Raw genomic sequence first — 24,455 nt, forward strand, 5'->3', positions numbered from 1 at the left:
AAAGAGATTATATTATTTACTTTAAATATTATACTTATTTACTTATATATATAACTTTATAAATAGCTTATTTATATAATTAATAAATATAAAGTAATTATTAATATAAATAAAGTAGCCTTAGCTATATACTTTATAACTTAATAATAAAGGTATAACTATTTAATAATTAATATAATTAATAGCTTTTTTTTTATTAATATTATAATATTAAAAAAAGGGAATAAAAACTTATTTAATAATAATTATTATATTATTTTAAATAATATATATATTAATTAAACTATTTTTTTTTAATAAATACTACTATTTATAAAGCCGGTTTTCTTTAATTATAAAGCTATCTCTACCTTAATATTTTTCTAATTAATCCTATATTATATAGCCTATTATACTTAACTACTATTTATAGCCTAAGCTAGCTTACCTTATATATAACTATAATAAAGTCTATTATAGCCCGCCTATAAGCTTAAATTTAATATTATCGCTAATACTTCCTATAATATATTAAATACTTATATTATAGCCTTACGGTAAGTAATAAGCGATAATAAAGATAGTATTAATAATGCCTATAATAATAGTATAGTTACTTAAGGTATATTAATATTATAAGCGATAGTAATAATAATAGCGATAGTACTTAATATATATAAGTACTTAGCCCGGCCTAGAAAAATAAGTCTTTAATATTATAATATTAAAAGGAAATAATAAAATATATTTTAAAGCCTTATTAATAAAGGGCTAAATAAAGTTATAAGCGCGGGTATAAATATAACTATAATTAATAAGTAATAATAAATATAAGTATAATAATAATAGCGCTTAATTAAGCCTAATAAAGAGATTTAAAATAAAAGAATATTTATTTAAATATAATAATATTATAAGGATATTATAGAAATACGGTTTTAAAGTAAATTAAGCTATATTAATATATAGGTATTATTAGTCTATATAACTATATAATATAACTATATATTATATAACTATATACTATAGATAAAATATCCCGACGGGTATTTAATAAATATCCGACGGATATTTATATAAGAGACTAAGCGATAATAGGTATAGTCCTAATTACTATATAGAGACTAGACCCGACTAGCCTTATTAAGGTTCTAGCTATAACGCTATACTAAATTTAGCTATAGGTCTAAACTTAAGACTAAAGCTACGCTAAATTTAGCTATATTTAGCTATATTTAGCTATAACGTTAAGCTAAAAAATAGTATTAGACCAATAGATAGATAATTAGACCGAAGGCTAAGTCTATTTTATTATATATAAGGCTATTGCCTCCTAGTCTAGATAAGAGAGAAGAAAAAGCAATTTAATACCTTTACTATCTTAATTACTTATTTTATCTCTTTATTACTATTACCCCTTTTATCTCTATATATCCCTATTTCCTTATTATCTTTACCTTCCTCTACCTTTATCCCTATTTCTTATACCCTTATTACCTTAATACCTACCTTAAAGGAATAAATATAAGTAATATAAGCTTATATTAAATAGCTTAAAGAGTTAAAGGCCTTATAAGATAAGGAAAGGGAATTATAATATTCCCTAAGAGGAGCGGGGAAATATAACGTAATATTACTAAGATATAAATAAAGTACTTTTAAATTATTTAATTATAATACCGAAATTAAAATTATTAATATCCTAGAATTAGGCTACTTTATTAACCTATAATATTAATAAGATTAATTAAGAAATATAAAGTAGGCTTTTATAAGTATACTTAAGAAATATAGATAAGATAAAAAATAAATTATATTTATTTTAAATTATATATATTAAGAAAGATAAGTAAAATAAGATTATTTCTTTAATAATTAAAAAGAGGAATAAAGAGCTTAATTAAAGATAACTTAAAAAGAATTTAAAGACTAAATTTATATATTACTTTAAGACTTAGCTAACTATAAGGCTATATTTATAGCTTTATATTAAAGGGCGGTATAGCGAGAATAAGAATCCTTAATTAAGTTTAATATTTACTTTAACTTAATAAAGAAATACTTTAAATATACTAGCGAAATAGACTATATATTTACTTTCTTTAAGAAGCTATACTTAAAGCTTTAAAGATAGATTAATTTATAAACCTTAATTAAAAATAAAATATATAAAGAGGTAATATAAATTACTTAATAAGTATAGGATTTTATAAATTATTATATAAAAAGGAAAGAAGTATTTATAAATAATATTTATTATTTATTTAAGTTTTAATAATAATTTAAATTAAAAAGACTTTAATAAAGTAATTAAGTTATACTCTTTATTACTTTAATAATAAAGCTTAATATTATATTAATATAGTTTATATTTAAGGCTATAAAATTATAATATTTAAATTATAAAAGTAAAGACTATTTCTTATAGGCTTATTTAAAGCCTTAAAGGAATATATATTATATTATATAATAAGGAAACTATAAGCGGCTAAAATAAATATTTATACTTTAGTCTTTATTTCTTAAGAATAAGCGATATAATACTTTATTATATTAATAGCGGTTAATAATTAAATTAAAGTCTAAATAAATATAAGATTTAATATTTATTTTAAGGTAGACTTAATTAATATTAAGTTTATATAATAATATTAATTATAAAAAGTTAAAAAGAATTTTTTAACCTTATTTATATTAAAAAGATTATATATCCTTTAATATAGAGTTTAAAAAATAATTTTTATTATAAAAGATAGTAAAGGATAAAGTTAAGGGTTTCTTTATTATTATATCGCTATTAATTAAGACTTAAAGGTAAAGGGATACTTTATTTTTTTTTAGATATACCTATATTAATAAAATAGCGGATTTTCTTTACCTTAATAAATTAAAGATAATAATTTAAATATTAATAAATTAATATTAGAATTTTAAAATTAAAGAAGTTTACTTAAAAGTATTAAAATAGAGTAAAGGTATATATAATAATAAAGGATAATAATTTAATATTATTTTAAGACTTAAAAGAAAAATTAATAGCGAATTAAAAATAAATAAATAATAATTTACCCCTTAAATTAATAAAATATAAAGATATCTTTAATATTATTTATATTAATATTTTACTATTTTATAAATTAATTAATTATATTATTAACTTTATATATAATAAAATACCTCTTTATAGACCCCTTTATTTACTTTTATAAATTAAGCTATAAAAGCTATAAGACTATATTTAAGAGAATTAAACTAATAAATAAATTTAACCTTTAAAGAGCTTAATAAATAAATATATTAATCCTCTTTATATCAAAAAAAGATAGTAAATTATAATTATATATAGATTATTAAGGACTTAATAGAGTTTTAATTAAAAATTACTATATATTACCCCTTATTTTTAAGATTATAAACTATTATAAAGGGGCTTATTATTTTTTAAAGATCGATATTAAAGATATATATTATTATATTTATATTTAAGAAAGTAATAAATAAAAGACTACCTTTTATATTTATTATAATTACTTTAAGTACTTAATAATACTCTTTAGACTTATAAATATATTAGCTACTTTTTAAAATTATATCTATAAAGTATTATAAAGGCTAATTAATATTATTTATATTATATATTTAAATAATATCTTTATTTTCTTAAAAATAAAAAAAGAATATATTTAATACCTTTAATAAATCTTAATATATATATATAAAGTTAAATTCTATATTAACTTAAATAAATATACCTTTTATTAATAATTTATTAAGTTTTTTAAGTTTATTTTATTAATTAAGGGTATTTTAATAAATCTTTATTAAATAGCTATTATTATTAAATAATAAAAGCTTAAGGCTTTTAAAAAATTTAAGTCTTTTTAAGATTTTATAATTTTTATTAATAATTTATTAAGTAATACTCTTAAATTATATCGCTATTAAGTATATTACTTAAGGGTAATAAAGATAATAAAAAGCTTAAAAAAGTAAACTTAAATATTAATAAAAGGGTAGTATTCTATAAGTTATAAGATACTTTTTAAAAAATACCTTTATTATAATATTTTAATTTAAATAGGCTAATATATATAAAGACTAATATATTAAACTTTATAATAGCTAAGATTTTATTTTAGCTTAATAATAAAGGATATTAATACTTTATTACTTTTTAGTCTTATAAATTTATTAATAAATAAATTATAAAGAGTTTTACTATTAGTAAAGGAAGAAAAGTCTAGGGGTAAAGGTATTCTATATCTCTTAAAATTTTTAGCCAATTATATATCGCATAGCCCGCTATACCTAAATAAGGTTTATAGCCTAGGCTAGCGTAGGGCCACCCTTATAGCTGCCTACGTTTTATTCCTGCCTTAATATAATATATATATTATAGCCTTTACTTTATATCGTAACTTTACCTTTATATCGTAGCTTTACCCTTATATTATAGTTATTACCCTTATATTATACCTTTAATTTACTCTCTTATAGACTAGTCTACTATAGGTATAGACCTTAGTCTTATACTTAATATAGCCTAGCTTACCGCTAACGAGCCCGCCGCTAATATCGCTAATAGTAAGTTCCTTATTAGCTATAACGTTAACGAGCTAGCTAACGATATTTTAATATAGATATAGATAATAGCTTTATTACTATATTAATACCCTTTCTATTGCTATTCCTACTTTTCGATACCTTTTAAGAATTCTTTAATTTCTTAACTAACTTCTACTATAAAAATAGCGCTTATATTATTAAGGCTTTTTTTACTAACTAGCGAGAGATTAATAATATCTCTTAACCTATATATATTATCTTTCGCTATACTTATAGCCTTAAGTAAGCGTCTTAAAGTATAGGTATATAAAAATTAATAACTTAAAAGCTTAATTACCTTATTAAAGTTATTACCTTAATTATTAAGTCTTTTAGTTAAAAATAAGTATATAAAGTAACTAAAGGTTAATATAATTATAGTTAATCTCTTAATCTATTTATATATATTATTTTCTATTATTATATAATAACTTAACGAAATAAAGAAAGGGAGCTTATAGCTAAATATAATATATAAGCCTAAGAGATAATAAACGTTATCTATAATATTAACTTAAGCTATAGCTTCTTTTAAAAGAAAGGTATTTATAATAATTATTAAGCTATTAAGAAAGAATGCCTTAATAGCTTTATAGTTATATAAATATTTATTAAAGAGCTTAAATAAGTAAGAGAGATTAAGATTAGTAAATTACTTAATAATAAAGGTTGCCTTAAAGCTTTCTTTTAGACCTATTTTTAATATTATAAAATATAAAAAAAGTTCTTAAAAGTCTTTAATCTTAATAATATATATAAGACTAACTACTTTAAAATACCTTTTTTTAAGTTATAGGTATTATAGATTATAAAAGTATTATTAACTTTACTTTTAGCCTTATTAACGATAAAAAAGAATATTATTTTTAATAGCTTATTAAGTAACTTAATAAGCTTTATAAAAGCCTTATAATATTAGCGTTAAAAGTTATAATTATAGATAAAGAATAAACTCTTTATATAGCCTTTATAAAGGTCTTTCTTAATATATAATAATAGCTATATATATATTATATCTTAATTAATATTAAGGCTAAAATTAATACTTATTAAAAGGATAAAGAAGGTAATAATAATAATAATAATAGCGATAATAATAATAATAGCGATAATAATAATAATAGCGGCTAGCTTATTAATATTTAGGTTATTAAGCTAAAGTTTAATCTTAACCTTAAAGATCGCGACTATATATAATAAAAAGTAAAAAAAGGCGTCTTGAGCCTATTAGATATTTAAGATAATACTTATAATAATATATATAAAGCCTTTTAAGTTATTATCTATACCGCTAATTATAATCTCTTTAAGGATACTTAAAAGTCTCTTATTAACTCCTTTAGTTATTAAAAATAGACCCTTTAATATATCTAAGATAAATATATACCTTAATATTAATAATAAGCTAAATATTATATTAATTAATATTATAACTTTAATTAAAGGGTTAATAGTCTTATTAAGACTACCTATATAGACGTTAAGTCTTATTTTATAATTAATATATTAGACCTTTATTACCTTTATAAAGGCTTAAAATTAATACTTAAGAATAAAGCTTAGGTTTATATTTAAAAGGCTATTAAATAGCTTTATAAATAGCGACTTTAATATACTTAATAGACTTAATTAAGTAAATTAAATTATTAACTTATATATTTAATTATTAACCTTTTTATTATATAATATTACTTTATTATTACTATAATACTTAATTAATAAAAGCTAATACTATTATAAGCCTATATAGGTAACTTTTAATATTAATATAGGCTACCTTATAGTTATATAATCTTTAAATACCTTATAGAAAAGTTATAGCTATAGCGTAATTAAATTGCCCTTTATTAATAGCTTAAAAAGCCCTTAATTTATACTTTTTATATTATTAATTTCTTTACTTTATATCTTACTTTAAGACTATTTATTAATTAATTATTATTAAAACCTTTAAAATAGCTACCTTAAGATCTATAACTTAACTATTATTAAAAATACCTATAGCCGACCGCGCCTTAATATAGCTAATAAAAAGCTTAAAGTTCTATATTACCTTTAATTTAATAATAACGATAATATTAATAATATTAATAATAATATTACTAAGGCTAATAATATATAATAATATTAAGCTTTATAGTTAATATTATAAATAGCCTTATAGGCTTACTATAATAGCCTATATTAATAGCCTAATTAAATAGCTAGCTAAAGTATTTACTTATTAAACTTAAGTATAAAATATAATTAATCTTACTTTAAAGAAGAAAGTAATAATAAAGTATTATAGTAGCTTTATAATAAGCCTTATATAACGCTAAAGATAGTATTATAATAGCCTTATAGTAGGTCTTAAATAGCGGTTATAATAATATTATAAATTACCTATTATTAATAGTATAATAATAATATTACTTAAGGCCGACCGATAGTATTATAAGCAATAGCGCTTATATTTATACTTAGCCTAATATAGAATAATATAGCCCTAATATTATAATATTAAGGGAAAATAGCGAAAATACTATTTTTAAGTAAATTAAGCCCTATTAAGGTAGATAAAGTTATAGGTATAATTAGCGGGTAATAATAACGGTAAGTATAAATATAGCATTAATAGCGCCTAACTTAAAGCGGAAGAATATCTATCTAAATATAATAATATTATAGGGAAATAATAGAAATATATTTTTTAAGTAAATTAAGCCTTATTAGCGCGTTAATATAGGTAAGCATTATAATAATATAATTTAATTAAGATATCGGTATATATTATAGCGCGCCTATCTTATCTTATACCTATATACTAAAAATAGCTAGTGCGGTCTAGGGGCGGGGCGCGGGCCTAGAAAAATATAGAATACCTTTACCCTTAGACTTTTCTTCCTTTATTAATAGTAAAACTCCTTAAATATTAGCTTAAATTAATATACCCCTATACCCTATAGGGTAAAGTATAATAATAAAGAAAGAGGGGGTAAAGGGACTTATTATTATTATTATTATTATTATTATTAAGGCTAAAGTAAAGAAAGTATTAAATATTATTTATATAGCGATTTAATACCTTTAAGAACTAAAGTATATAGGCCTTATACTTAAGTAAGTCCCCCCTTTATCTTTATATATTATTAACGATATAATTATTAACCCCCTTTATAAAAGTAATACTAATAATCTTAATACCCTTACCTTTACCCTTACCTTTATTACCTTAGTTACGACCTTAAGTAATAATACTTAGCTATTCGCTAAGGTAGGTACTATTAAAGACTACCTTATAGTAATTAAGATTATTATTATTGCCTTTATTAAAGCTCCCTTTATTACTATTATTATTATTACTATTATTAAAGAGGAGGATAAAGAAAAAGAAAAAGAAAAAGAAGATAAAAAAGCAATAATTATACCCTATAAAGTAGCCCCCCCTTTTTAAGGGGAGTAAAGTTAATATTAATATTTCTTTTTAATATTCTTTATTAGCTTATCTTATAAAATATTTATAAGCTTTAATATACTTTACCTCTTTAAATAGCTCTTATATTAACTTAAGATATTAACTTTATTTAATTAAAGCTTTTTCTTTAATTCTTTAATTATAAGGCTTTTAATAAATTATAAAGATCTCTTTTACTTTATAAAATATATTATTACTTATTTATATTAATATAAGCTAATTATTTAAAATAGCTTAAGTAAATATAAAGTTATTACTTATATACTATAATTAATCTATATAGAAATAGTTATATATATTTAAGGGTAGGCCTATTAGCTTAATTATATATAAGCTTATTACTTTATTAATTATATATTTTAAATATAATTAATTAAGCTTTTTCTTTAATCTTATAGAGGTATAATTATAAAGGTTTAATTAGACTTTATCCTTTACTTTATACCTATTTATAGAGCTATATATATAATTAATATATTACTTTTATTTAAGTAAGGTAATAGCTATTATAGAGTTATAAAGCTTTATAACTTATTTAAGCTTTATTATAAAGGCTTATATTTTATCTTTTAATATAGTATTTTAGCCTATCTTTTTTATAAAGGAAAGGGGGCTATTTATAATAAATTAAGAGTAATAGCTATAAAGTATAAAGAAAGGGGATATATTAATTAAGGTACTTATTTAGCTATTAAGTATAAATTAAGTTATAAGTAATTATTAATCTTAATTATCTTAATTATAATTAATATAAGCCTTAAAGTATACCTATACTTTTTAATTAATCTTTTAATACCTTTATTTATTTAAGGGTAATATATTATATTAAGCTATTATTTAATATTTACTAGCTTATAAAGGTATTACTAAAAGCTATTTATTTAGTTTATTCTTTAATTATTTATAATAATAATAAGCTAGCTATATTAATAAAAGTAATATTAAAGGAAGTACTTTATATATATAATAGTATTTATAATAGCTATTAGCTTTAATATAATTTCTTTATTAAGCTTATCTTAAATAACCTATAAAAAGTAATATTTATTTATTAAGGGGAGGTCTATAATAAAGTCTATTTATATCTATCTATAGAATTAATTAAATATAAATAAGGGCTATAATAGGCCTTTTTATATTCCCTTTATATCTTTATATAACTATAAGTATTATAGTTATAAAGAAACTTTTTAATATATTATTATATTAAGGGCTAATAAAACTCTTATAGTAATATAGCTATTATATCCTTTTTATTAAGGTATTTAAAAAAGGGGGAATTATATACTTATTATATTAGCTAATCCTTAAGTTTATTTTATAAGTCTATTCCTTTAAGAATAGACCTTACTTCTATATTTATTACTTAAAGGGCCTTAAATACTTAAAGGCAGTCCTTATAGTAAAGGTTCTTTATTATATTAAGGCTATACTTTATAATCTATACCTTAAGGCTAAGCTTTAAGTTAAAAGTATAAATATTACTTTTAATTATATAAAGGGCGCTTTAATATATTATATCTCGCTTTATCTCTTATTAATATAAAGAGCTTAGCTAAGGGTTAAAGAATAAAGTTATCGATATAATTAAAGTAGCGCTTATATATATATATATATAAGGCGCTTTAAGGGATAAATTATAAGTCTTTAACGTTATAGTCTCTTTAAGTCTTTTAATTTTAGTCTTTATAAAAAAGTATATTAAATATTATAGCTAGCTTATTTAATTTATATTTTAATAAAAAATTAAACCTTAAAAATAGCCTTATTTAATATATTTATTACTTTAATAAGCGCTAATAAGTTATAAAGTATTTTAAGTTCTTATAATTTATAAATACTATAAAGCTTTTATAATTATAAAGCTTTTATAATTATAAAGCTTTATTAATTATAAAGCTTTATTAATTATTACTTTAAGTAATAAATAATTATTAATATTTCTTTATTATAAATAAAGTAATTTTATTTAATAAAGGATAGTTTTTATAAATAAAAGCTATTAACTTCTATTAGCTATTTATATCTTATTAAAGTATTCCCTTTAAGGTAATCTTATTATAGTTTATTTTTAAGAAAGTAAATAAATTAAGGTTTTATTATAAAAAGATTAAAGCTTTTATAAAGAGCTCTTTAAGGGCTTTAAATATTATTTAATATTCTTATTTTTATATAAATAAAACTTACTTTTTTATTAAGGCTATAAATAGCGCTATTATATTTAAGAACTTAAGTATAAAGACTTAATAATAATTAATAAACTTTAATAAGCTTTATACCCTTTTTTATATTATTAAGGCTAATTATTTAATAATTACTTTTATTTTTATAAGGTTTACTTTAATGCCCTTACTTATATAAATAACGAAACTTAAGTATTTAATAGTCTTAACCTTAAATTAATATTTATTTAAGTTAAGATATAGGCTATAATCTTAAAGCCGCTTAAGTATTTACTATACTTTTATATAGTATTCCTTAAGGGTATTACTTATATAAATAAGGATATTATTTATATAAGTAAAGTAAAAATCGTTTAAAAAGTCTTATAATATATTATTAATATAATATTAAAAAGTTATTAAGGTATCGCTAAGGCTAAATAAAGTAATTATTTACTTAAAAAGACTATATCTTATATAAAAAGTAGTTTTTTACTCTTTTTTTATTATTATTTATACTTTATAGAATACTTATATTATATTAAGTTTAATAAATTAATATATACTTATTAAGTTATAAAGGGTATTATTAATAAAAAGGATTAAATAATAATTTACTTTTATAATAGTATTAAAGGTATAATAATTATAATAAAATTAAAGCCTACCCTTTAGCTTTTATATAAAAAGGATTAATATTATTACTTTTAAGCTATTAACTTTAATAAACCCTTTATCGAAACGGTTATTAAGGGTCTTCTATAATATTAATACCTCTTTATATAATATATTATATAGCGCTCTATAAAGTATAGGTAAGTTTTTACTATTTAGGCTTATTTTAAAGGGGATTTAATAATCTATATTAAGCTTATAGGGGTTAAGCTTATTTATTTTTTATTTCTTAAAAAATAAAAATAAGTTATAAAAGTATAGTAAGATAATTACTTAAAGTTCCTTTTTTAAAGATAGCTATTTTAGCTATATCGCTACTTTTTTACTTTTTAATTTATTATATATATCTTATAAAGGTTAATATTATAATATAATAAGTATTTTTTATATCCCTTAAGAATAAATTATTAAGGGGCGGCCCTTAATAATACTATACTTATATTTATAATAGGCTATATTAAAGCTTACTTTTATATAAAATTAAATAAGACTTTATATATTATATTTAAGGTTTCCTTAAGATAAAAGGGAACTTTAATTAAGGTATTATATAAATATAAATAGGCTATAAATAGCCTTTTATATCTATAATTAACTATATTAGCCCTTTAATAACTACCTTATTTATAATATTTAATATACCCCTTACTTTATAAAAAGGGATCTTCTTTATTAAGACCTTAAGGTCTTAAGCTATTTCTTTATTTATAGCTATATAATATTTATATCCTTTATCGATAAATATAAAATAAAAAAGACTTTTATTAATTAATATTATTATTATTAATAAAGTTATCTTTAAATATCCTTTAAGCTTTATTTTCTCTATTTATATTACTATAGGCCCTAAAATATAGCTTTACTTTAAGGTAGTACTTTTCTTTATATAAGCGCTATTTCTTTACTTTTACTTTCTTTATTACCCTTACTTTTAAGCTAAGGCTTAATAAAGACTATATAATATAGCTTAATTAAGTTTAATACTATAAGTTATTTCGCTAAGGTATAAAGGTAATACGCTATAAAGTAGTTACTCCCTTTATAATAGAGGTATAGCCCTTTATTTTTCTTTCTTTCCCTTTTATCTTTAATAGCTTATTTAATTTAATAAGGCTTATTACCTTTTTTTATTAAGTTTTCTTAAAGGCCTTTTTTATTTAAGTTAATTTTATACCTTTTAAAGTAAGTAATTAATATTATAATATCGCCTTTATAATTAATAGTTAAGACTATTAAAGGGTAGTCTATTTATTTTACTTTTAAGTAAATAAATTAGTATTTATATTAAGCCCGACCTTTCTTTTATAATTCTTTAAAGTATAAGGTCTTTTTAAAGTTTTAAGTAATTTCTTAAAGATATTAAATATATTTATAAAAGGTATTTAATATCTATACTGTAATAAGCTATTCCTTTATAATATTAGATATAATATTTTATAGCATTAAGATTTAAGTATCTTTTATTTAGGTAAATCTACTTATATTTATAAAGGTATTCTTAAAGTTAAAGAAAAAGGTATTAAAAGGCTATTTATCTCTTTAGTATAGGCCTTATAGCTTATTAAGCGCTCTTTCATTTATTTATTTATTATTAAAGAAGTATTTAATATAATCGAAAAAGGCCTATAATTCTTTTTTACCTTTAAGTCCCCTTTAAGTCTAAAATCCCTTTATATAAAGCTATAATTAAATAAATAGCGTATTAAAGAGCTAATATTAAATAGCTTTACTTTCTTTATTAAGGCCTTTTACTTTATTAATCTTATATTTACTTTTTAATTAATATAAAAAAATAAAAAAATTTTATCTTACTATCTTATATTAGCTATTTAACTAGCTTTTACTTTTTAGGCTTAAGCGCTATTTCGCTAAAGGCTATTTAATTAAGTATAGATTATAGCTATACCTTTAAGTATTTAAGTTTTATTTATTAAAGCGCTTATTATTATACTTATTATTATATTTACTATTATACTTATTATTATACTTATTATTTTATTAAGAGCCTATAGGCTATCGCTAAGTTTATTTTTATTACTTAGTTTTTTATTATTAATAATATATATTATAATAGAGCTAGCGCTATATAATAAGAGCCGGTCGGTTTATTAATATTTAATATACTATAAAGAAGGGAAATTAAGGTTATATACTAGGTAGCCCCTATATACGCGGCGCTTATTACGTATAGCCTTACGTAATTAATTATAGGCTTAGGTTAGTATAGGGTCCTAGCTATATATAGCGTTATTACGCTTAAGGCTATACCTTAGGCTCTTATTAAGCTAAGCCCCTTATAGAACCTTAATAAGGCTATAAGAAAGAGGGATAAAGGCAGAGGAAGGTAAAGATAATAAGGAAATAGGGATATATAGAGACAAAAGGGGTAATAGTAATAAAGAGATAAAATAGGTAGTTAAGATAGTAAAGGTATTAAATTACTTAATCTTCTATCTCATCTAGACTAGGAGGCAATAGCCCTATATATAATAAAATAGACTCGGCCTTCGGTCTGATTATCTATCCGTCGGTCTAATACTATTTTTCAGCTTGGCGTTATAGCTGAATATAGCTGAATATAGCTGAATTTAGCGTGGCTTTAGTCTTAAGTTTAGACCTATAGCTGAATTTAGCGTGGCGTTATAGCTAGAACCTTAATAAGGCTAGTCAGGTCTAGTCTCTATATAGTAATTAGGACTATACCTATTATCGCCTAGTCTCTTATATAAATATCCGTCGGATATTTATTAAATACCCGTCGGGATATTTTATCTATAGTATATAGTTATATAATATATTACTAATATATAGTAACTTACCTATATATATTACTTTAAAGTATTTAGCTAAGCGATCGTTATAATAGACTTTAAGGAGTTCTTAATATAAGGTTAATTCTATTAATATAAAAATATATCTATTATATTATATTAATTTATTATCCCTTACTTTTTAAACTCGGTCCTTAACTATACTTTACCTAAGGGATATAAGAGTAATTCGCTATTAAGTTTTCTTATTGCGGTCTTAAGCCTACTTTATTAATACCCTTAAGTCTATATTATCTAAGATCTTTATTTCTATAGATATAGCTTACTTTACTTAAGTATAAGTAAGGGCTAGGTTCTACCCTATTTTATTCCTTACCTAAAAGCTTAAGCTTTATAGGTTTACCTTTAATTCTATATTAAACCGCCGGTTTTACTTAAAGGTTAAGAGCTATAGCCCCTTTTCCTCTTAATATATTATATTTATAGTAACTTCTTAAACTATTACTATCCTCCTCTAAAAGTCTAGTAATAGATTAATATTCTAAAGCGCTTTACCTTTATAATTTAGCCTCCTTAATAGCCTATTTACTAAGTTATTTTTACCTAATTAATATTTAATAATAAAGTTAAATAAAGCTAGTTATATATATTAGTATACCTACCTTTTATTTAACTTTATCTATTTTATAAAGGTCTATAAATTTTAATAATCTAATAATACCTTTATTAAAGTCGCTATTCCTTCGGTATAGTATCGCTAATATTTAAACGATTTAATAATAGTAAATAACTCTTTATTTAAAGTCCTATAATTTACTTTCTAGTCGATAAATTTATAAGACTAAAAGGCAATAAAGTACTAACGTCCCTTATTATTAAGCTAGGATAAAATCCTAGCTATTATAAAGTTCGATATATTAGTCTTTATATATATTAGCCTATTTAAATCGAAATATTATAATAAAGGTACTTTTTAAAAGGTATTTTATAACTTATAAAATACTACCTTTTTATTAGTATTTAAGTCTACCTTTTTAGGCTTTTTACTATCCTTACTACCCTTAAGTAATATATTTAATAGCGATATAATTTAAGAATATTACTTAATAAACTATCGATAAAAATTATAAAATCTTAAAAAGACTTAAATCTCTTAAAAAGTCTTAGGCTTTTATTATTCTATAATAGCGGCTACTTAGCGAGGATTTATTAAAATACCCTTAATTAATAAAATAAACTTAAGAAACTTAATAGATTATTAATAAAAGGTATACTTATTTAAGTTAATATATAATTTAGCTTTATATATATATATTAGGATTTATTAAAGGTATTAAATATATTCTTTTTATATTTTCGAGAAAATAAAGATATTATTTAAATATATTATATAAATAATATTAACTAGCCTTTATAATACTTTATAAATATAATTTTAGAAAGTAGTTAATATATTTATAAGTCTAAATAATATTATTAAGTATTTAAAATAACTATAATAAGTATAAAAGGTAGTCTTTTATTTATTGCCTTCTTAAATATAAATATAATAATATATATCCTTAATATCGATCTTCGAGAAATAATAAGCCCCTTTATAATAATCTATAATCTTAGAAATAAGGGGTAATATATAGTAATTCTTTACTAAGATACTATTAAGTCCTTAATAATCTATATATAATCGTAATTTACTATCTTTCTTTAATATAAAGAGGATTAATATACCTATTAAGCTCTTTAAAGGTTAGATTTATTTATTAGCTTAATTCTCTTAGATATAATTCTATAGCTTTTATAGCTTAGCTTATAAAAGTAAATAAAGGGGTCTATAAAGAGGTATTCTATTAAGTATAAGATCGATAATATAATTAATTAATTTATAAAGTAGTAAAATATTAGCGTAAATAATATCGAAGATATCTTTATATTTTATTAATTTAAGGGATAAGTTATTACTTATTTACTTTTAATTTACTATTAATTTCTCTTTAAGTCTTAAAGTAGTATTAAATTATTATCCTTTATTATTATATATACTTTCGCTTTATTTCGATACTTTTAAGTAAACTTCCTTAATTTTAAAATTCTAATATTAATTTATTAATATTTAAATTATTATTTCTAATTTATTAAAGTAAAGAAGATCTACTATTTTATTAATATAGGTATACCTAAAAGGATAGGGTATCCCTTTACCTTTAAGTCTTAATCGATAGCGATATAATAGTAAAGAAACCCTTAGCTTTATCCCTTATTATCTTCTATAATAAGAGGTATTTCCTAAACTCTATATTAAGGAATATATAGTCTTCTTAATATAAATAAAGTTAAGGAATTCCCTTTAATTTCTTATAATTAATATTACTATATAAATTTAATATTAATTAAGTCTATTTTAAAATAAATATTAAATCTTATATATATTTAGACCTTAATTTAGCTATTAACTATTATTAATATAATAAGGTATTATATTACTTATTCTTAAGGAATAAAGACTAAAGTATAAATACTTATTTTAACCGCTTATAGTTTCCTTACTATATAATATAATCTATATTCCTTTAGGGCTTTAAATAAGCCTAAAAAAAGTAATCTTTACTCCTATAATTAAAATACTATAGCTTTATAGCCTTAAGTATAGACTATACTAATATAATATTAAGCCCTATTATTAAGATAATAAAGGATATAACTTAATTATTTTATTAAGGTCTCCTTACCTTAAATTACTATTAAAACTGAAGTATATAATAGGCATTATTTATAAGTACCTCTTTTTTTTTTTATATAATAATCTATAAAATCCTATACTTATTAAGTAATCTATATTACCTCTTTATATATTTTATTCTTAATTAAAGTCTATAAATTAATCTATCTTTAAAGCTTTAAGTATAGCTTCTTAAAGAAGGTAAATATATAGTCCGTTTTATTAATATATTTAAAGTATTTCTCTATTAAGTTAAGGTAGATATTAAACTTAATTAAGGATTACTATTTTTATTACGTTACCCTTTAGTATAAAGCTATAAGTATAGCCTTATAATTAATTAAGTCTTAAAGTAATATATAAGTTTAGTCTTTAAACTTTTCTTAAATCGTCTTTAATTAAGCTCTTTATTCTTCCTTTTAGTTATTAAGGAAATAATCTTATTTTATTTATCCTTCTTAATATATATAGTCTAAAGTAAATATAATTTATTTCTTATCTTATCTATATTTCTTAAGTATACTTATAAAAGCCTACTTTATATCTTTTAGCTAGTTTTATTAGCGTTATAAGTTAATAAAGTAGCTTAGTTTTAAGATATTAATAATTTTAACTTTAGCGTTATAATTAAATAATTTAGAAATACTTTACTTATATCTTAATAATATTACGCTATATTTCCTTACTTTACTTAAAGAATATCGTAATTCCCTTTCTTTATTTTATAAGGCCTTTAACTCTTTAAGTTATTTAATATAAGCTTATATTACTTATATTTATTCCTTTAAGGTAGGCATTAAGGTAATAAGGGTTATATCGGATATACTTATAGTACTCCTTATAGATAGGTCTATTTATTACGTCGCGCTATATATAATACTAGCGGCTTATTAGCTTTTTATCGATATTATCGCTACTTTTTAGGTAACTAAAAGGAAGCTTTAAGAATTATAATAGCTTACTCGCTAAATATTAGTTTAATAGTTAAGTAAGAAAAGCAATAATATAGTTAAATAAGTATAAGGGTAATAATATTATAAGATTAAAGCTTATAGGTTTAAGCTTTTAGTTTACTAACTAGACGGGCTTTAATACCCTATAGTTCGGGGGCGTTATATATATACCCTAATTCTTTACTTAGGCTTATATATATACGTTCTATTATAGTACTTTATTATATAAAAGGTATAGCTATAATATTACCTATCGTACTACTATATAGTATTTATTATATAAGCTATAATAGGTTACTATAAGCGGCCCGCGCTTATATACCTTATTTATATAGGGGTAAGAGCTATATAATATACGATTAGCTAAAAATAAAATAAAAAGTAAACTATCTATATAGCTAGACTTTTCTATTTATATAAATAGTATTACTTTAGTTTTTTATCCTTATAAGGTTTTTTAATATATTTAATTTTTTAGCCTTAAATAATTTACTTAAGCTTAATTAATAATAATAAATAAATAATATTTTCTATTTTATTTTATATTATAATATTATTTTATATATTATCTATTATTAACTAGCTTATAATAGGGTTAGTTATATATTATATATAAGCTTATTATAGCTTCTTTACTTATTATAACTTAATATAAAATAATATAATATTATTAGCCTAGCTTAATAAGTCTTAGGATATATAAAATTAAAGAAATATAAAATAGTAATACTTATAAATAAATAAAAATATCTACTCTATATTACTAAAGCATCTATAAAAGCATCCGACGAGGATCTTCGATATACTCCTTAATCTTAACGAGGAACTGCACCGCTTCCCTGCCATCTAGTAGGCGGTGGTCATATGTTAATGCAAGGTACATCATAGGACGGATTTCAATCTTGCCATTAATAGCAATGGGGCGGTCTTTAATGGCGTGGAGTCCAAGAACGGCGCTCTGTGGGAGATTGATAATCGGCGTGCCCATCAGAGAACCGAAGACACCGCCATTGCTGATTGTGAATGTGCCGCCTGCCATATCCTCGATGGTCAGCTTGCCGTCGCGCGCCTGTGTTCAGTGATCAGTATATATCGAGACTCATTGGCCCAAGGTTTCTGCGCACCTTTTTTCCCATGTCGGCAATGGCCTTCTCGATCTCGACCATGTCCATCGACTCCACATTGCGGACCACAGGTGTAACAAGACCCTTTTCGGTGGCGACCGCGACGCTGATGTCGACGTAGTCGCGGTACACGATAGTGTCGCCACCGTTGGGACCCTCGATGGATGCGTTGACCGCGGGTATATCCCTCATGGCGAGGACGGCGGCCTTGGAGAAGGCGCTCATGAACCCAAGCTTGATCCCCGTTTTCTTCAACACTTCATCCTTGTACAGTTTCCGGAAGTCCATGATGTTAGACATGTCGACCTCATTGAATGTTGTCAGCGAGGCGGCGGTGTTCTGGGATTGCTTAAGGCGCTCAGCTATGCGCAGGCGCATCCGGTTCATCTTGATCTAGAGCAGCGAGTATTGTCAGCCAGTCGACCTTCAGTCCATGGATGGTGACGCTTACCCGACGCTCCTCGCGACCACCGGCGGTGGCTGGTGAGCTGGGGGTGGCCGGATGTTGGGCGGGTTGAGCCTCGTTCGTCGCTTGTTTTGATGCCTCGGACTTGATGGGCGGCGGCTGTTCTGATTGCTTTGTTTCTGGCACCTGGGGCTTGCCCGATTCCGCTTTCTTCTCGTCACGCGATGGATCCTTTTGGGCCTCCTCTTTCCCGCCGCTCTGCGTGGACGATTCTGGCTTCGAGCCTCCAGCGATTGGCGAGCCACCGAGCTCAAGACGGATCAGGTCCTGCCCAACCGTAACGGTGTCCTCCTCGCTGACAAGAAATTCCTTGATGGTTCCAGCCTCTGGTGCATTGACTGCGACGTCGATCTATTTGCATTCCGACGCTGTCAGCGCGGGAAGGATGACCGCCTGCACTCCATGCAAGACAGCTCAACTCATCGTACCTTGTCAGTTTCGATTGTAGCGATCTCCTCGTCTTGTTCCACATATTCGCCAATTCCTTTGGAGAATTGTTTTAATGTTCCTTCCGATATTGACTCGGCCATCTGCGGCACCTTGACAACCTTGTCTGCGTAACCGCGGACGGCCTGCATCATCGCGGGAAGCGCAACTAGCGGGCTCCTGCGAGGCTGATGCTGCGTTGGACGCAGCAACACCATGCGGGAGACAACAGCTATCCTTCTGGACAACATGGCGGGCTGCGCGTGCGTGACAGGCTTGTTCAGTGTCGGCGTTCTCGGCTGTGGCTGTTGGTGTGTCTAGTAATGTGACAGAAAGGAGTCTTGTCGTAGGAGCCGTGGATTCCAGGAGGGTAAGGTGCATCAGACTCCAGGCCAAGTGCCTGCCAAGCTCTCCCTGGCTTTCTGCTGGCAGGAGCAAGTAAGTATCCTCTTGTCTCTCTCACGCGGATTGTGACTAAATAAGTACTTTGCAGTACCTCCTCTCGTTGAGAAAATTTTAGGCAGGTGGAAACTTGAGTAACCAGCTTAGCCGGAGCTCGGGACCTTGTCGTGGTTCTAATTGGCCACCACTTTTTGGTTGCCCGGCTTCTCGGTGAGCGTTTCTCGGTCTGCTGTGCCCTTCTCTCGCCCACCCTATACAACATGCGATTACGAAGTACTTCGTATATTTCCGCCGGTTCAACCCAGTTCCTCGTTTCTAATCGTCTTCTGCGTAATGACCGCCCACGGCAGATGCCAGCCACGAGGACTCTCAGTATTATAATCTCCTGGGACCAATGCTACCCCGCAGACGCTGGGCATCATTCACACCAGGAATCATCGACAAATTCGCAACCTTGCTATTGCCGAAGCAACAGTATCAAATACCTCAATTGGTGGCAGTCGGCACCATCGCAAAAAGTAAAAAACTCATACCAGTATGTCGTCTCTAGATGCATACAAGTACGTCACACGCAGGGCTGGCTACGATTGAGTCGCTCGAAGCGACTACTTGATCTCCTTGGCTAAACCTGGCCGGCCTGTAACTAATGTGATGAAGATACCTACGTACGAAGTACTCGCGTAGTATGACGCTGGGGGTACGTACCTGCCAAAGGCGGGACCAGGCGAAGCGGGTCGAGCCAGGCCACAAGGCACCAAGAGCCCCCGGCCAATCCCAAGTCCTCCAAACACAACCACGAACTGCGGCGAGGAGCCCGCATCAATTGACACTGGCAGGAAAGTCCGTCGTGATAATCGATCAACTTGCAGCGGTGCGGCACGGAACCACTAAGAAGAGCTTTAAATACCCCAATCAGATATCGGAAAGGGGAAAAGCTGCCAGGCCGCGCATCGAAAGCTCCACCCACCAGTACGGCGGACGGAAATCGAATTGTCGACCCTGATACAAACGGCAGCAACGATGTCTTCTCGGCGAGCGGCACTGTAAGTCTCAGCTACACGTAACAGAGCCAGTTACCAGACGCTAATGAACGCGTGACAGGTCCCTGTACCGTCGGTCGCTGAGACTGGCACTGGACTGGGCCGTCCAGCGCCAGCTCTGGCGTGGCCAAGCGTTGTATATACGGTCACTGTTCGAGGCAAACCGCCACGTGGCCGATCCCAGGCAACAAAGGGTGCGACAATCAGCCAAGCACGATAGAAACGAGCGATCCCAGTCACGGAAGGCTGCTGACATGATGTGTGCCGCAGGCGTTATTGTCCGAGACAGAAAAGCTGCTTGACAGCTGGAAACATCCAGACCCCTACGTTCCGCCAACGGCTCCGGGAGGCATGTCCAAATTGGAGTGCCCGTCGAATGACAGTAAGGAGTGTACACGCTAACTTCAAACAAGGCTCCAAATACGAACGCAACCTCCCATCGCCGATTCTGGAACGTAAGTCAACCGACGCCTCCTCAACCATAGCCTGTCGCTAAAGCATCCATTCGCGAACCGCTAGCCCCCCCCAACCCCATCAATAGACATTGACAGGACAATGCGTCAGCTACGCGGAGAAATTTCTGAGATAGGAAGACGGAGTCCTGTACATAAAACCGAGGACCGCAATTCAACCAGGGTGCACTTATGGCATACGTAGCTTTGACTGGGACCATCGAGTCGGAGGTACCTTCCAACCTTTGCAACACAAAGTTGAGATGAACGTGGGCTGGGCATACATGGAGACCGCCCACCGGACGCGCAGAGATATGCACGGCCGCTTCATTTCGTGCGTCAAGCTAGGAGACGCGACGAATTGGCCGATAGATGCAATCATACGAAATGGGAGACTCAAGTTTTGAAATTGTTTCTCATTCATGATGACCATTGCCGTGGGGGATTATAGTACAACCCAGACGCGTAAAAAAAAATAGAGACCAAAGTAGCCGTGAACCCTGAACCGTGACCCCATGTCGTAAGCACCGAAAGCAATCAACCGTCGCAAGTTAAAAACAAAACACGCAGCCGTTTATAGCTCTTGGCTCGGACCCTTGCCACTCTTGCCGGTCTTCTTGGGCAGCAGGTCTGCAGCGTGGTATTAGCAAACGAACCGGCACCCGCCATGTAGGAAGTCGGATACTGACTTTGGTGAATGTTGGGAAGGACACCACCCTGGGCAATAGTGACGTGACCAAGCAGCTTGTTCAACTCCTCATCGTTTCGGATGGCCAGCTGGAGATGACGGGGAATGATACGAGTCTTCTTGTTGTCACGGGCGGCGTTGCCAGCGAGCTCAAGGATTTCGGCAGCGAGATACTCGAGAACAGCAGCCAGGTAGACGGGAGCACCGGCACCGACACGCTGAGCATAGTTGCCCTTTCGCAGAAGACGATGGACACGACCAACGGGGAACGCGAGACCAGCCTTGGACGAACGGCTGAGAAGTTTGATCAGTACACGACCTGAACGAAAGGGATGATCGTGCAAGCAGACGATGCGAGATGACTTACGATTGCGCGTTCTTGGAGCCAGAGGCCTTGCCGCCAGACTTGCCGCCGCCGGTCATTTTGATGTTGTGATTTTGGGTTGGGAAAACTTGAACGTTCGAAATGGGTACGAGAGTACGGCCGGATGACAGGGCGACAAAGATGCAGGTGGATGGCAGTGGTGACAATTGGGGAATTCAAAATGGGAGAGCGAAGGGGACATGGAGGGGGGCTCAGAGGTTAAGTACTTTTTGGCGCGTTGGAGACGTGACGCTGGATCACCCGCTCGGGGGCTGCTAGCGCGCTAGTCCTGTTATGGGAAATGGGCGGACTCGCGTTCTCAACATCCAGGGGAAGGCAGGGGGGAAAACATACCCACGAGACTGAGCAGGTAGAAGGTACTGCTGGCAGGCGCGCCAGTGGGTCCAAGGCTGCAGGCGCGCCTGGAGGAAACGGGCAGTCCAGCTCCAACGTGGATGCGTGGGCATGCGGGCAGGGAGCAGCATGCCACTGCTGGGCTGCCGCCCTGCGACTGTTCCGTGCCGTGGTTGTCACGAATCCCCTCTGTAGCACCATCGCCAGGCATGCGCTGCATTAGGCAGACGGGCGGTCTCTTGCATGAGTCGAAGGCGGGAGCGGCTGTTCATCTCCGGTACGTCCGCTGCAAGACTACGTGCACATACGTGCGCGCACCTACAATGTGCTCGTCTCGTTTGTCCTTTGTTCGTCTGGCGTTGACATGCGCGCCCCAAGCCTGTGTTTTTCAACACGACCATTTCGTGCCTGGCTTGCCCACGTACCTCAAGGCATGCGCAGGAAAACGTTGACAGCAGCTTGTGGTACCTGACAGGCCACGCAACCCAGTACAATGTTATGGTAGCCCTTCCCCTCAGTACCTAGGTACCTAGGTACTGACCCAGATACTACAAGGAGGTTAGTACTTGCCAGGCCTATCGAGAGGTAATTTGGTAATCCTTTGCCTTTGATGATTTCTGGTCGCTGAGTCAGCTCATTAAGGTACCTTAGCACTTCGTAAGGGCTCTGAAACGAGGGTCCGAGTACCGAAGTACACTGTACTCCGTACCTCGTTCATTGTCTTGGGATCTGCCCAAGCCGCATGACGTGCGACAGTGCTATAGACGAGCTCCCTGGCGCAGCCGGCGCGGGGGGTTGCTCTCTTCAGTACCAAGGTGTATTCTGGCCAATCAAAAATCGAGGTACACAAAAACACAAAAACACAGGTCGCCTCCCCTCACCATTGGGTGCACCTCCTCCACACGCTTGGCGGGAGCATTGCGTACCAGATACCTAGATTGTGCCTGTTGCCCTTGCTGCGCTACGAAGGCAGAAATCACACACCCTGTGCCCATGAAGGACTCCCAGCCTCGAGTGCCCATCCGGCTCTAGAGGGATGGCGGGCGTGACGTGAAGCGGCACTAAAGCGCACGGGACGCTCTAAATACGCACACTGGACAGACAAGACAGCTCTACCCCCGCAAGGAGCAGCATGATACCACTAACTACATGGCATCTAGGCTCTAGTACTCGAATCTGCACGTATGTTCCGGTCAGAGTTCTGGTGACCTAGCGGCAGACGCGTTTGCCGCCAGCTCGGGCTTCTTTGTTGTATCACAGGACGGACAGTGGCTTGAGTGCGAGGTAGTGGTCGTGGGCAACCACAACGCGCCGTCCTTGAATTGAAAACGTGTCCATCGGTTCATATCAAACGGTTCATCGAAAACAAACAAGAGTGACATGACCTCAATGTTAGCTAGCCTGCGGGTGTCCAAGTATCGCCTCTCGTCTCTCCTCATATCATACCAACGTTACTACCTGTAGTATAAGTGAGCGGCAAAAAAGCGCTCGCTGACCGCAGCCCACTTCTTCGTGCAGACCTGCATACATCAGCTTCTATGAATAAGGTACGTACTGCGCTGTATGTACGTGTACCATTGTGCGTGTGAGCATGGGATGAGTACCTGTGCAATGGCAGCACCAGTGGCACCAGGTCGTAGTACGTACTACTTACGCGCGTGTTATGTTCTCCGCAGAGCCGCTCTTTTTGGCCTGGTCAAGCGCGCCTCACAATTCCTTGTTGCGCGTTGCTCTCACGACGCGCTCCACTCACCCGTTTCCATCGCCCCGCCACTCACTGCTTGCCTGGTCCAGCGTCTCACACGCGCATGGAACACGCGC

General features: G+C 29.1%; 3 protein-coding genes across 3 annotated transcripts; 1 reads left to right on the top strand and 2 right to left on the bottom strand.

Annotated features, from left to right (window-relative positions):
• Positions 1–17,991: 17,991 nt before the first annotated feature.
• Positions 17,992–19,852, bottom strand: KGD2 (Dihydrolipoyllysine-residue succinyltransferase). Its single transcript, XM_047984823.1, has 4 exons — positions 19,337–19,852; positions 18,894–19,259; positions 18,443–18,835; positions 17,992–18,387 (listed from the first exon to the last, which is right to left on the bottom strand). The coding sequence occupies exons 1-4, from the start codon at positions 19,583–19,585 to the stop codon at positions 18,091–18,093; spliced, it is 1,305 nt and encodes a 434-aa protein (XP_047840798.1). The 5' UTR covers positions 19,586–19,852; the 3' UTR covers positions 17,992–18,090.
• Positions 19,853–20,756: 904 nt separating this feature from the next.
• JDV02_003672 (uncharacterized protein) lies at positions 20,757–21,324 on the top strand (the record flags this gene model as incomplete). The annotated part of the gene is made up of 5 exons (XM_047984824.1): positions 20,757–20,779; positions 20,838–20,970; positions 21,047–21,125; positions 21,190–21,231; positions 21,296–21,324. The coding sequence occupies 5 exons, from the start codon at positions 20,757–20,759 to the stop codon at positions 21,322–21,324; spliced, it is 306 nt and encodes a 101-aa protein (XP_047840799.1).
• A 238-nt stretch (positions 21,325–21,562) lies between these two features.
• Positions 21,563–22,524, bottom strand: HTA1 (histone H2A). Its single transcript, XM_047984825.1, has 3 exons — positions 22,284–22,524; positions 21,918–22,210; positions 21,563–21,858 (listed from the first exon to the last, which is right to left on the bottom strand). Exons 1-3 carry the CDS (start codon positions 22,337–22,339, stop codon positions 21,803–21,805), a joined length of 405 nt encoding a protein of 134 aa, XP_047840800.1. The 5' UTR covers positions 22,340–22,524; the 3' UTR covers positions 21,563–21,802.
• Positions 22,525–24,455: the final 1,931 nt, after the last annotated feature.

The sequence above is a fragment of the Purpureocillium takamizusanense genome, chromosome 3 (assembly GCF_022605165.1).
Source record: "Purpureocillium takamizusanense chromosome 3, complete sequence".
NCBI classification, from domain to species: domain Eukaryota; kingdom Fungi; phylum Ascomycota; class Sordariomycetes; order Hypocreales; family Ophiocordycipitaceae; genus Purpureocillium; species Purpureocillium takamizusanense.